At 58.2% G+C, this 14,266-nt stretch overlaps 1 protein-coding gene across 1 annotated transcript; it reads left to right on the top strand.

Annotated features, from left to right (window-relative positions):
* Positions 1–4,946: 4,946 nt before the first annotated feature.
* On the top strand, positions 4,947–14,066 carry NCLIV_020970 (conserved hypothetical protein; the record flags this gene model as incomplete). Its single annotated transcript, XM_003882293.1, has 11 exons — positions 4,947–5,732; positions 6,139–6,826; positions 7,144–7,452; positions 7,909–8,031; positions 8,485–8,661; positions 9,032–9,098; positions 9,378–9,484; positions 9,589–9,786; positions 9,920–10,462; positions 10,736–13,449; positions 13,893–14,066. The coding sequence occupies 11 exons, from the start codon at positions 4,947–4,949 to the stop codon at positions 14,064–14,066; spliced, it is 5,886 nt and encodes a 1,961-aa protein (XP_003882342.1).
* Positions 14,067–14,266: the final 200 nt, after the last annotated feature.

Below are 14,266 nucleotides of genomic sequence, written 5' to 3'. Positions count from 1 at the left end.
CTGCGGTGTTTGTACGAGATACAGTGAGAGGAGGACACAGAAGACAGTCCAGACCCAGGGTGGCGTGGGAGCGAACGGGGCTGGCGACTTGGAAGGCAAGCATGAGGTACGGTGCACAGCGACAGGAGACGGGAACCTGGGCAGAGAAACAGGCGGTGCCGAGTTTTCAGATGCCCGAGAAGTACGCGTGAAAGACGACAAAAAAGACCAACACCTCGATTCCGGATTTCGGTGTGGCCATTCTGCACGTGCCGGCTTGGCGCTTGTGTTTTCTTCGTTTTCGTCGTCTCTCTACCATGGTTCTGTTCCAGAGGCGAGACCGGGGATAGTGCCGTGGCCTTCAGTTATAGGGTCTGCTCTTCAGGGTGAAGAAACGCACTCTGTTGTGTCGGTATATAGGTGTATGTTTTTTCTGAGTGTTAAACGGACAAGACCGGAAAGTGGATACGCCGAGAAAGAGGGAGGGAGGAGGCCCATACGTTCTGCGGAATCCTCCTCGCAGACTTTTGGTATTTGGGACGCGACAGAGAAAGCTCGGGCCCGCTGTCAGGGCATTCGCTCAGAACGCCTGTTTCGTGTGTGATCGAAGAGCCGACGCCGCCTGGTGTACATCCACCAGAGGGCTGTCGCTGATACCGGCAAGAGCCCCGCTTCAGGGCAAAAAGGCAAATGTTTCGCTTCTTGTCAAGATCGTTTTTTCGTTTGGCACGGAGCAACACATGACGGGCATAATCGGAGTTCCCGCGACGGGCGTGTGTCGATATGTCGATGTGGCTGAAGGCAGAGTACTCTCAAGTCTTCACCTGTTTGGGGCTCGGGATTGCCCCTGCGAAGTGGGACTGCTCCCCCCGACAGTACGGCCTTTTGTTCTGAGGAATGTGAACTGCAGGAAAAGGACGGCTAGGCCAAAACTCCTGCGGGACGCGCCATGCGAGGTTGGAAGTGTGAGAACCCTTCTAGTCCTGGATGGCGCGGCGTATGTACGACTGGGGCTGCCCCGTCGTCCCAGTTGGTGTTTGTGTGGTTCACCTTGGGGTCATTCGAAGTATTTTTGCATCTATGGAGTCGTGGTGAGACAGATACAGTGCACCCTTTTGAGTCCTTCGAATTTAGGGAGTCTGCTGCGGGAACATGGACCACCCGAAACGAGCGCAAAATCGTGGTCCGAACGCTCGGCAACGGGCTGTACTCCCAATGCGACTTTTGGCGCGCGCACCTCACAGAAAACGCACCGTGCAACCTCACCAGATGCATTTTGGTATTTCTCAGGAAGTACGCAAGTTTGTGCCACCGTGTCCCGGCTCCGCTGCTGTGATCACGATCTGGCCACGAACCAGTGTGAGAAGAAGTCCAGTTGACTCCCGCAGGTTTTACTCCCAACTTCCTGAGATGCGTCACTCTCGGCACTCTGCTGGTGTTTTGCATTCGTCACGCATGCTCAACGTAGCAGCAAGTCTGCAGTGCCTCGGCCCTTCGTGTGTAGAATCCTCGGCGAAAGTCCACAAAGAATTCGGCGAATTGGGAGCTTGCGACAAAGGGCGGGTTCGCCTGGCCGAGGCTAGCGATTGATTGCCGAGCACACGAACGGGTCCGCACCTCTCTACGACGGACAGCTCAGACGAAAGCATGTTGGCAGCAGTGAAGCCCCACAGAAAAACAGCCGTTGTGAATGTCATCTATGTAGCCACTCAATATCGCAGCGCCACGCTTGGGAACGGAGACGCTCACCGGCATTTCCCTACCCCTATCGCAAGCCATGGCGCCTGCGCACGGTTTCTGCAGTGGGTCTTGGACTCTCGTTGCACTACACAGCAACGCGTTGCTGTGGACGAGACTTTTTGTATCGTACAGAGTCTATGAGCCGACACGCGATTTCGATAGGGAAACATCGGATGTATTGGCCGCGAATCGCAGCGGAACCGGGCTATCCGACGACACCCGAATAACCCAGGAGACGAGTTCTCGGACCTTCAAGATCTGTGCCGTGTGAAGTCGCGATAACTCGGAACAAAAGTTGTACCATGCACTCTCGCAGGCACACCAAGAAAGCGGTCTTTGCGTGATTGCTCTAAAAGAGGCTGAATCGCGTAGCATTGGGGCGGGAGGCGGCCGAAACGAATTTCTCCAGTTCAGTCTAGGGACTCAGCCGATTATTTTCTTTATATGGAAACTGTTAGGGAGGCACTCGCCGGTACGGAGCAGCTTGTAGCTTCTGGCAAGTCCCGTCCGTCGCCCAGTTGACGGTAAACTCAAGCGTGTGTGGCTGCCCGCGAGAGAGTGCGGGTAGGGCGGGCACGCATCGAGAGTATTGCGTTAGGCTTCGCGATCTGGAGCCAGAAAAAGTGAGCATTGTTAGAATGGGGTTTATTTGTTTACCGCTTCCGGGCAAGTTCAAACATCGCAGTCAGGAGTGTACCCATGCTTTGCGGTGGACCCAAGGGCGTGTCACCTCACTACCGATCTCGCCACAGCAGGACAACACACTTTTGAACCAGAAGGCGTTCTTCTGCGTGGTAACCGGGATCGAACAGATGAAAAGCATTTCCAGCTCAGCATAAATAAAGAGTGCAAGCTCGCACCACGAGGGGCGTTCTGGACGTTGAGTGACAGAGATACCTTCGGACGTGTTGTTGCGTTTTTCGTAGGAACCTCCTCTCAGAATTGGCCGTTCCGGAAAGGCAGCTCCGGATCCGTCCATCACTTTCGGGGTAGTGACGCCTCTTCCTGTTTTCTTTTTTGCCTTTTTTGGTCTTGTATGCCTTTTTCTCGTAGTTTGTGCGAGTAACATAATCTGCCGTAGCCGCACTCTGCCCTCCGGGGCACGGCGTGCTAGGGCTCGTTCTTTGCCCGCCCGGAGTTTGCTTTCAACACCCCGGCCGGGAGGCGCCTTACTGTAAGCCGATCCTGCGACACGCATCAGAGCTTCGACGCTCCTTCCTTGCAGTGATTGCGCGTCTTCTATGGAAAGACATTTCCTGGTTGTCCCCTTTTTTTGGCAACGTCTTTCTTCGTCTCGGGGAGATTTTGTGCGCAAAGAGAGTCAGCAGAAGCGACTGGACGCTCCCCACTTCGTCCATCTGCGCATGCAGTTCCTCGAAGGTAGCGGAACCCCCTGTCGTCGCCGGCGAAATTCGTTTTCTCTGCCGTTCCCGTCTGTTTCGCCAAAGAATTTCCATTCACCACCTTCAACTCTCCCTTCCAGTCTTCGAGGGGGTTCCTTTGCGAAAACAGCAGTATCCACAGATGACTGTGCGACGCGTTGGAGTGTACAGACACCGACGTAACCCCCTTTTTTTTAGCGAATTTTCGTTCCGTCCCGACTGTTCCATTGATGCTGTTTGCCTTTCAAAAGCCTCGTGAACACTTTGCTAAACGAATTTTTCGCGCTGGTGCATTCGTCCGGCAGCTTTTGCTTTGACTGGTTCGTGCTCCTCGTCTCTCCCGACTGCGTTTGTCTCCCTACTCTCGCGCTTCTCGTTTTGCACTCGTCCGCTTTCTCCACTCGTTCCTCGCCTCGACACTCCTGCTGTAAAGAGGCACTTGCCTCGGTTTTGCCGTTGTGTTACCTCGTGTCGATTTATTCCGCCAAGGGATTGAAAGCAGTTCGGTGCAAAAGGACATGCGGCCTGTTTTCAAAACACCTCCCGTGCAGGCGTCTGTTCCCGCAGGAGCGCTCGAGGGGAGCTGCCAAGGTGTATGACACACTCAAAGTTCAGAAACAGCTATGTATTGCACGCGTTCCTGAAACGCAAATTAGCGTGGCAAAAGAAAAACGTCTGGCTGTTTCAACGCTTCTGCATTCTAAGGGAAGCACGCAAACATTTTCTCACAGGTGGCGTTGTCTTCACGCGTTCTTACTTTACGTTTATGGTGACTCCAAGGTCCCGCAGTGGGTATTCGAATCTGTAGTATATAGATCCGCGTCATTTTTCTTCTTGCCGAAGATTTCATTTGCAAAGAGGAATCGGCAAAGGGTTTTTGACAATTCTCGTTCCCCCAGGACTTCGTCCTTCCCTTTTTTTCCCTCTCCCAACACCGCACTCACGTCAGAAGGCATTGTCTCCGTGCGTCTCCTGCATTTCCTGCACAGCGAGATACATCGACAACCGCCGTCTGCTGGCTGACGCGGCAACATAGTCAAGTTCATCTTTGTCGGACCTCGCGTTTTGTTGTTCTCGCTCCACCTGGACCTGTGGGGGACGGTTCGCCGGTGTGGACGGGAGTGTTTCACACGCCTGCGTGAGAAGGCGCATCCTTCGAGAGCCCTTTTGTTTGTGGCTGTTTGTGGGGGCACGTATTTCGAATTTGCGTCTATCGCTAAAAACAAAGGATTCCTGTGGCTTCGCCTCTCTCGCGGGAATCGCATTTATCTCAATCCACCTTCTGGGATGCAAATCCTCCGCGTTCTCGTGACTTCTGACGCTCAAGGGATGTCTCGACATTGCACTTCAGTTCCAGACAGTCGCCAGTCGTTTTGAGATTTCTCCACTTTCTTGTCCCGGGCGAGAAAGGCTTTTTTCCAGTGCTCTGCACTTCCTGAAACGCTTCACTGCATCTTGCCCCGAGCTTCTTTCTTCCAAAACGCCTGGAGCCCTGCTCCTCAGTCTCCTGCCTCGAGTTCCCCTGAAGACGATATACAGTCTCTCCGGGTGTGTTTTCCTTCTCGGTGGTGCCTTGCCACGTCCTCTGCACACAGGTTCCTCGTCCGCTGTACGTACACCCGCGGCGGAATACCCCCATGCACGTGCTGGCGTGCACAGGGCCCCCGACCGTCTCGTCTTAGTTTTCTCGGCTCTCCGCTTCAGAGTGCGGGCTACGCTTACACACTTTCGCTCGCCTTTCCCGCTCTTTCACCAGTTTCGTCACTTTCTGCTTGCCCCTCGGCGCTTCCCCGCCTTAACGCTCCGGCAGTTTGAGGCGCGCTGTCTCGGTGCCCGACCTTCGGCATGGATCGTTCGAACGCAGAGAGCGGGACGCCACGCCCGGACCGAGGGGTTTGGCCCGGCGGAGGCAGCTCGTCGCCGATCTCCGAGGCCGGCCTGGATGTGAAGAGCGGGTGCATCTTCTTTGTCCAGGAGAAACGGGGGCTGCGTCTGTTCCAAGTTCTCACGGCGCCCAGCGCGTCGGAGAAGAAGGGAAAGAAGAAACTCGTCGAGTTGCTGCACCAAAGAGGCATGCAACAGGCGACGTGGAGTCCCTGTGGACGCCGCCTCGCCCTTGTCTCCCAAGATCGGGGCCTCGTCGTCTTTGAGCACCCAACGTGGACGGTGGCTGACGTCTCTGAGCTATGGCGCGGCCCCGCGGCGCTCGCGTCCTACTGCGAGAAGAGCCAGACGGCGAAGACGGGCAAGGGCGCAGCAGCTGCGCCAGGAGCCGACTGCACGCAAGATGAGAAGAGACGCGAGGAAATCAGCCAGGCGATGCTGAAGGACATCGAACAGTTCGCGCTGCGCCTGCCCGAGGGCTCGCTGGCCGCCGCCAGCCTCACGCAACCCAAGTACCTCCAGTGGTCCCCCCTGGGAACGTACCTCGTCGCGTTCTACAACGTCGAAAAGAAGAAAGCCGCAGAGGAAGAAAGCAGCCAGGACCACAACGTCTTCGTGTGGAACGTCGGCACCAAGGAAGTCGTTGCCTCCTTCTTCGTGCGGAGACTCGTCGGCTCGCAGTGGCCGCTCCTGAAGTGGAGAGACGACGAACTGTTCTGCTGCATCGCGTCCCGGAACTGCATACAGGTACAGCCAGAAAACGCACACACACACTCGCGGGGGGACTACACAGCGACGCCAACCTCCAGAAAATCATGCGGATATACCCCGTCTACCATCTCACATACTTACCCTATCTATCTATCTATCTATCTATCTATCTATCTATCTATCTATCTATCTATCTATCTATCTATCTATCTATCTATCTATCTATCTATCTCTATATATATATATATATATATATGTATATATATGTACGTATATATGTATAGACAAACACACGTATATATACATCCACATATACATATGCCTGTATCGCGTTCTGTCCCAGTTTTTTGGTTCTTCAGGCGTGTGTGGGTTTTTTTGCAGGGGCTGTGTGCACTGTGTGTTTGTTGTGTGATCTCGGGTGTCGCGCGCGTTTGGTGTCCAGGTGTTCTCTGGCCACGATTTGAAGAAGATGCTGCTGCGGTTCCCCGTCCCGCGCGTCTTCAACATCGAACTCGCGCCGTGCTTCTCGCCGGAGTTGGAGCAGGAACTGCTGATTGGCGCGTTCTGCCCCGCGGCGGCTGCGGGTCCGTGTTCTCTCTCCAGCTCGGGCGCTTCGCAGGGGAGCTCGCCGAACCCGCAGACGGCGCAGTTCTACGTCTTCCAGATTCCGAACGTGGCGGCTGCCCGCGCGTCGGCCTGCGAGGTCGACTGGGTGTTGAACCCGCAGACGAAACTCCAGGAGTTGTTGCAGGCGCAGCGAACGAACTTCGAGAAGACCGAGGCTGCCGTGAAGGCCGCGAGCGCTTTCGCCCAAGGCGCCTCAGGAGTCACGACAAAGGCGGACAAGAAGGGCGGCAGCGACAGCGAGGCGGAGGACAAGGACGACGGGTCAGCGGAAGGCAGCGCGTCTCGGCTCGGCGCGAAGGCAGTCACGTTCCACACGGTGGAGGAGAAGGAGGTGAAGGAAGCTGTCGCGGCTGCTAGTCCTGCGGAGTTTGAACGCTTCGACGAAGCTGTCGTGCGGTGCGTCGTTCGACAAGTCGTCGCTGCAGCCGACTCCGCGGAGCTGGCGTGGAGTCCGTCGGGAACGGGACTCCTGGTCATGGCGAACACAACCGTCGATGCAGCAGGTGAGAACAGCGAAAAAAACTGCACAACCTCTCGGAGAACAGGGCGAAACCGCACATGGCTGCGTCGCAAGGAAAGCTGTTGGAGAGCCGTCGCCAAACACGCAAGGAGACTTGTCTTTTTTGCGTGGCTTTTTTTTCTGTTTTCGACTCGGAACGTTCTCCTCCCCGGATGTGAGTTTCGCGTCTTCCTCTTCCTCTCTCGCGCGTCTCGCTGTGTCTCTCTTTCGCTCGCCCTTCGTTGCGTTTCTCGCTCTTCGCGTCCTTTCTCGCTGAGGTTTCGGCGGCTTCACGGACTCTCCGCGTTTCTGGGCGTGCAGGCGAGAACTACGGCGGCGTCGGGGACTGCTGGTACTTCTCTCGAGAGCCGCCCGTGGACGACGTGGCGCGTCTTCAGCAGATCCACGCGGAGCTGCTCGCCTTGAGCGCCGGACTGTCCGCGCGTGGCGCCACGGAGAAAAACGCGCACGCGACGGCGGCGACCTCGGCCGCGGCCGTCCAGGCGCTTCTCGACGCGGTCCAGAGCCTCAGCAGCTTCGTGCGAAAACTGAGCAAGAAGGTTGCACAGGACGCCAAGTGGAGTCCCACCCGAGACGAATTCGTCCTCATTGAAGGCAAATCCCCCTCAGGTCCGAGCCGCTCGCAGACGGAACAATCTGTTTTTAGGATGCTTTAAACCCTGTATTCGCCTTAAAGACATCTCCCGGCTCAAAAACTGACAGACACTCACCTGTGTCGCCCCATACACCTACTCCGGGAAAGGACTCCCACAAAGGTGGTTATATGTATGCCTACGTTTATATATAGAGAGAGAGACAGAGAGAGTTGTTGTTTCATCTATATGTGCGCATGTCAATATCTATACAGTTGGGTATTCGTATATTTTTAGGGGCGCATGGTCACGGCATGCGTCCTCGGAATTTGAGTCTGAAGGAATACACTTGGGGAGGTGTGCAGTCCAGGGCGTGGCTAAACATCTCGCCGCTGCATGCAAAAAGATCGAGAGGTCCTCGCTTCGTTGCGGGGTTTCGCGCGTGGGGGTAGCGTGCAGAGGCGTGAGCGGGAATGCGTGCTTTTCTTTGCAGATATTTACTTGCTGGATAAACAGTGCCACGTGCGCTTCTCCTTCCCGCCCAAGTACCGAAACACGATCACCTGGGGCCCTTTCGGCCAGATGGTTGCCATCGGCGGATTTGGAAATCTTGCAGGTGAGTTGGCGCCTTGCGCTTCTCTCTTTTCGTTTCCTGCTCACACTGCGAACCGTCGCTCGTCTCCCCCTCTCTTCCCCACTCCATTTCTTCCTCTTCCTTTCTTCTGTGGCTGTTCTGTTCTCTTCTTTCTCCGCCTTTCCACTGACGCTGTGCCACATTGCTCCCCGCCCTTTCCCCCTCTGGCTGGGTTTGTCGCCGTTCGACGTTCGTGATCGAACTCCCCGAGCCGTCTCCTCAATCTTTCTCTCTCCTTTTCTCTCTGTAAGTTTTCTCCGTTTCTCTTGCCATGTCTCCTTTCCTGTCTGTATCTCTCCGTCCCTCTCGCCATGTCTCCTTTTCTCTCTCCTCTCTGTCTCCATCTCCCTCTCTTTATCTCTTCCGCGCGCCCGTGCCGACCCGGCGTTGCGCCTGCATGTATTTCAACTGTACGCGCGTTTGCTTCGTTTGCAGGCGAACTGAGTTTCTGGTACCGGGACAGCAACGTCCGAGGCATGTCTCTCATCACGGAGTGGCGGGCTGCCTGTACAGTCCAGAGTGTCTGGGCCCCCAGCGGCGACATGTTTCTGACGGCATCCACGTACCCGCGAATGAAAGTCGACAACGTTTTCCGAGTCTTCGACTACGAAGGTAGCCGTCCAAACGCTTGCGCGAACAATCCTGGAGACCAAACAAGAGGAAACAACTCGCATGTGGAGAGCCGGAGCAGCGCAAAGCTTTCAATAACGCGCCTGGCGAAAAGAGAACCAGAATAAGAATGGACGCGAGTGCCTTGTCCACCAAACGCTTTTTTCACGCTCGAATCGTCTATCACTCTCTCTTTTTGTCTCTCTGTGCCTATTTTTCTTTCTGAGGTTTTCTAGCTTTCGCCACGGTGTGTGTGTATGTGCACCCCCGGTGTATCTGTTGCATGCGGAGAACAGGGAGGAACCTCCATTGGGTCTTTTTCCTCTTTCGGTCCCCTCACGCTTGCTCTCGCGCTTTCCTGACTTTTTTTCAGGCGAAGAAATTGCTTCTGTCAAGTTCGAGGAATTGTACAAGGTCTCATGGAAGCCAGAGTCCGATCTGTAAGAGGAGAAAAACGTTTCGCTGTAAAACATAAAGAAGCATTTTCCTATATATATATATATATATATTTGCGCAAGTGTGTTTTTGAGTTTTTTCACGGGTCAGAGCCTATCTTCCGCCGCGTGTGTGTGCATCTTTCGCAGCTCGTCTCTGGGTGCTCATGCGGGTTTTAGATGCAAGAATACAAATCTCCATCTTGTTTCTTTGTTCGTCTCTCTGATGTCTCTGTTTCTTCCTCTGTGTGCATGGAAATGTGTTTTGTGGTGTTGCCTTTTTAGGTCGCCGCCCCCAGCCCCTCAGCGAAACGACGTGGCTCTGGAGCAGACGAGTAAAGGCTTCTATCGCCCGAAGAACGCCCAGGGTATTCTCGCTCGAGTTATGAGAGGTGAGGCCGCATCCCGCCCTCTCGCTTCGTTCCTGTCTCTCTCTGTGTCTCTTCTCGCTTCATTCTTGCGTCTCGTTTTCTTGGCGTTTCCTGTGGCGTATCAGGTGAACTGGACGAGAGCGCTTTGCCTGAAGAGCTCCGAAAGAAGCCGGAAGAGACGAAGAAGAAGCGAGGCGCAGCGGGGGCGAGCGGGGCTGCAGGCTCGGCCTCTTCGACGGCTGCGGCCGATGGTGCCTCGACGGCTCCAGGGGCGAAGAAAGCTGAAAGAGACTGGGGCGGGCTGCTTGACTGGAGACTTCAAGGTGAGCAGAGCGGCGCGTACACACCTGTCGGTTGCTTTGTTATTTCTTAGGCCGCTGCTTCTTCAAGGGTGGTCTGGTGGGGGTGGGAATGCCCGCAAAAGCCTCTGAGGTCGATGATGTTTGTTTTGTTCAGCGAAAGAAGAGAACCGGACGTCGCCGTCTGCTCCTGGAGCGCCGAGCGCGGAGGCCGGTTCGGAGGAAGGACACTCTCAGGCATCCAAGGTGACGCCCGAGAGTCTCTCGGCGGGTCAGGCGCGGGAGCGCGGTCGCAGCAAGGGCGGCGCTGGAGCCCAGAGTCCGGCGCCGACCGCGGCCGCGACTGCAGCGAGCGGAGACCGCCAGGGGAGTCGTGGGGCGGGTCCGAGCAAGGCCGAGGAGGCGTCCACCGCCCAGCGCAGTCGTGACTCCTCCCGTTCGCCTGCGTCGCTCCTCGGGGCCGTGGCGCTGGATCGAGAAGAGGGCCGCGAACGAAAGGCGTGCTTTTCCACCCTCAGTTCCCCCCGAGGCGAGTCTGTGGGCGCGCGAGGAGAGCGAGCGACGGGCAGGGGGCGAACCATGTCGGACATCGGCGAGGCTCTTCACATCGAAGAGCGGAGGCGCGACGTGAAAGGGAAAGAGCCGCCCTGCGAAGGTCCTCCGAGCGAAGGACGGAACCAAAACACCGGGAGCGAAGGCGGTGAGTGGTGACGCGGCACGACGCACGCGCCACAGCCGGCAGAGAAAGAAGAACTGAGGCATAGAACCCGCAGCGAGCGGGAGAGAGAGGCCAGGATATCGGTTCACCGGGGAGTTTCGTTTTTTTCTGGATCTACCCTACGGGTGGGTTTGGCGTCCGTGTCTGGCCGTGTGCCTTTTTCTTTGTCGGTTTCGTGTTCCGCGCTTTTCCTGCCCGTCCCGGAAGCGCCTTCATCTTTTTGTCTCGGTCTCTTTTGTGTGTCTCCTTGTGCAGGGGACGCGTCTGCGACCAAGTCTGCGAGTGAAGAAGCCGCGACCGGTGGAGCCGACCCCCGTTCGCTCGGCCTCGGAAACCAGCAGCTCTCGGCGGTTCAGCAGCTTTTCCTGCAGGGGCGCGTGAACAGTTCGTCTTTTTTCCAGGCTCTGCAGTCGGCGAGTTCGTCTTCTCTCTTTCGCCCGCCGCAGCCAGCTGGGGCGACCGCGGCCGGCGCGCCTCAAGCGCCTTTCGCCTCCTATCCCGGGGTGATTGGTCCGTCTTCCCGAGCGTCGGCAGCCGCGGCGCCTGCAGCCTCCAACGGCTTCTCCGGCGTGTCTCCTCGCGACGCTCCTATCGGCTCCGCCGGGCCAGGCGCCGCGCCGAGCTTCAACAAGGCCCCCGGCCCTGCGGCGTCGCAGCCCTCGGGCCACTACGAGGAGTTGCTGCGCGCCTTCCGCAACATTGTCCCTCTCAGCGCCTTGCATGTCCTCCAGGAGAGCCGCAGCCACGCTGGCGCCTCGGCGACTGGCGCCGACGCTCGCGGCGCGGGCACGGCTTCGGGCGCGTTCGGCGTCTCGGGTGTCTCCTCGCTCCACGGCGGCGGAGACTCGAACGCGGCAGTGGCCAGCGCGCAGGCGGCGCTGGGGGCGGCTCTCGCGCGGCTCCAGCAGAGCAAGGGAGGCGCGGCGAATCCGAGTTCGCTTCCGAGCTTCTTCCCGACTGCTTCCCAAGGCGCAGCTGGCCCGCCAGGAAATGCTCCGAGCGCAGAGGCTGCGGCCTTCTACGCGGAGCTCGCGTCGCGGGTCCAACAGCGCGGGACGGGCGGCGCTTCCGCCTCGCTGACTTCGTCGCAGCTTCTCAAGCAGCACCTTCTGCAGCAGTTCGCGAGGCAACAAGGCCAGGTGCCCAGCGAGGAAAGCGGCCGATTCGCTGCACGCGGCGTGGCTCTGGTGCCAGGCGAAGACGCGAGTCTCGGAGCGCCGCCTGGACCCGGCGAAGGGCGCGCGGCGAGGCAGCCGGTGGGAGCCGGCTCGGGTCCCCAGGGGAGCGGCGCCGGCTCTGGCGCCCCGGGCGGCGCACTGCTGCATGCGCAAGAGGTGATGCAGCTTCTGGAGCACCTGCGGCGCGGGAACACCGCCGAAGCCGTGCAGTTCGCCCAAGGCAGTCGGGCTGTCTGGTCATTGCTGCAGGCTGCGGCGCAGAAACAGAAGCTGCAGCTGAGCCAAATGAACCAGAAAGGTTCCCAGCCCTTCCAGCAGGGCCCGATCGTCCCGGGGAAAAAAGGCGGGAGCGCCGGTGCTGGCGCGTTCATGGGTGCGGGCGCCGCGGGGGCAGGTGTACATACACCGGGCGCCGGCTGCGGAAAGGACGGGAGCGGCTCGGATGCGAGTCTGGGGATCCGCGGAGGGGCGGCAGGGGCGCAGGGTGTGTCTTCCGCGTTCGCGAATTCCAGTTTTCCCCAAGGCGCGACAGCGTTTCTCGCGTCTTCCTTCGGTGCGGCGTCGTCGCACGGAGGCGAGGTCCACGTGAACGCGAACGCCGACCCCGCGGGTGGTGCGACTTCGCACGCTCAGGCTGAAGGTTTCCTCGCGGACTTCATGGCGCTGCAGCTCCAGCGCAAGTCGGCCGAGTCGGCGGGGTCTCAGGCGTTAGGAAAGGGACAGTTCCCGTTCCCCGTGGTGAGGCCCGCGGCCGGCTCTTCGTCGCTTCCGCCCCGCGCGCCGCCGCAAGAGACGAGGAGCCCCACGTCTCTGGCTGCCGTGACGGCGGCGGCCGTCGACGCCCTGACTCAGCAGTATCCGCAGCTGACGAAGGAGCAAGCGGTTCTTCTGCTCCAGAAGCTGCGACTTGGCAATGCGGGCACTGCCTCACAGGCTGCCAGTCTCAACAGCGCCGGTGAGCACCGGTCAGGGGCGGGCGCCTCGTCGGTGGTGCCAGGGTCTCTCGCGTCGTCCGGGAATGCGTCGGCAGAGCGCGAGCGTCTCGGAGGCTTGTCGGCCCAGACAGGGTCCGAGGGCGTCGCGATGAACTTTTCAGGAAACGCGGCGTTCCCTCCCTCGTTCTCTTCCTTCGCCCCTCGAGGCCCGAACTCGCAGTCGGGCGGCGGGGAAGACCGGGGTGCGGAGGGCCGCGCCGCGCGGCAGACGATGAGAGGAAACGCGCCGTTCGACGCCCTCGGGGAAGACGGCGCGGCGAGTCTCGCCCATTCCGCGAATGTCCCCGTGGGCAAGGTCGCGAACTTCAACGCCGCGCAGCGAAACCAGGAACTGTTGAACAGCGTCCGAAGCTCTGCCGTGAACAAGACCGCGATCAGCGCCGACATGCTGCGGGGCTGGGGAGCGGCTGGCGCGAATGCGGGCAACCTTTCCTCGCTCGCGTCCGCGTCGGGCTCAGCTGGAGGGTTCGAAGGCGCCTTCTCGGGCGTTCCCCCCGCCTCCTTCGTGCAGGATTTGCGAGGCCTGGATCGCAGCCGAGACAGCTTCGCGGAAGAGCGGAGAGACGCGTTCGGAGCTTTCCAAGACGCCTGCGCATATTTACCCCGCAACAACGGGCCTTCTCAGGTCGCCAGTGGGGACCGCGAGCGCACCGCCGCAGATATGGGCGGCCCAAACCCCGCGTCGACAGGCGGAGCGACGCCAGGGGCTGGCGCAGGCAGCGCAGAACGCGGCAAACGACCGGATGCAATGAAAGACAAATGCTGGCAATACGTTGACCCGAAGGGAAACATTCAGGTAACGGCCGGGAGAGAATCTCAGACACTGCGGGGAAACGCACGTCGGGGGCCACAAAGAGGCTTCACCGCGCCAAAAGAGAGCCGCGAGTGTTTTTCCCGCGGCACCATGTTCCCCTGACGCCCTTTCAGACGTGAATGCATCGAGAATTCGGAAACCTCGCACTCTGACGCCGCCACCCGTTGACGTCAAAGAGCAATCAACACTGTGTATCAACACGGAGATAGAAAGATATCGTATAGGCATGTTAGACATGCACAGTTTTTTATATAAATCTATATATATATATATATATATTTATATATAGGTGTATCTGTGTAAAAGGGTGGGGTTGTGTGTGTGTGTGTGTGCATGCATGTGTATGCACAGGCAAATACTGTGTAGGGAGACGCAGAATGGCGTGTGTATCCAGTGGTTCGGTTCTGTGTCGTGCATGTTTGCAGGGCCCTTTCCACCGCGAAGAGATGGCGATGTGGAACGCGATGGGGTACTTTGACCCGGCTCTCCCCGTCAGGTGTTGTGGGGCAGACCGCTTCATTCCTTTAAACAAGCTTTACCCGCCGCCTCAGCAGCCCTTCTCCACGACACCCAAACCGCAGCCGATGCACATTCAGTAAACAAAGGATCGTCTTGACTGTTGCGTTTGCATATGCAATTATGTATGTATATGCATGTATAGATATGTGTGGACGGAAATGCCCGCCGGCCGACTCCTGTGGACAGAGCAAATGCTCCTGTGCGGGCGGTGTGGCAGAGCGTTTTTGGATGCGTGCATGCGCGCAAAAATAGATGCATAACAAAATGCGTCTACGCGGTC

Source organism: Neospora caninum, chromosome VIIa, assembly GCF_000208865.1.
Source record: "Neospora caninum Liverpool complete genome, chromosome VIIa".
In the NCBI taxonomy this organism is placed as follows: domain Eukaryota; phylum Apicomplexa; class Conoidasida; order Eucoccidiorida; family Sarcocystidae; genus Neospora; species Neospora caninum.
The sequence above is the reverse complement of the archived record's forward strand: the minus strand, read 5'-3'. Positions and strand labels throughout refer to the sequence as shown.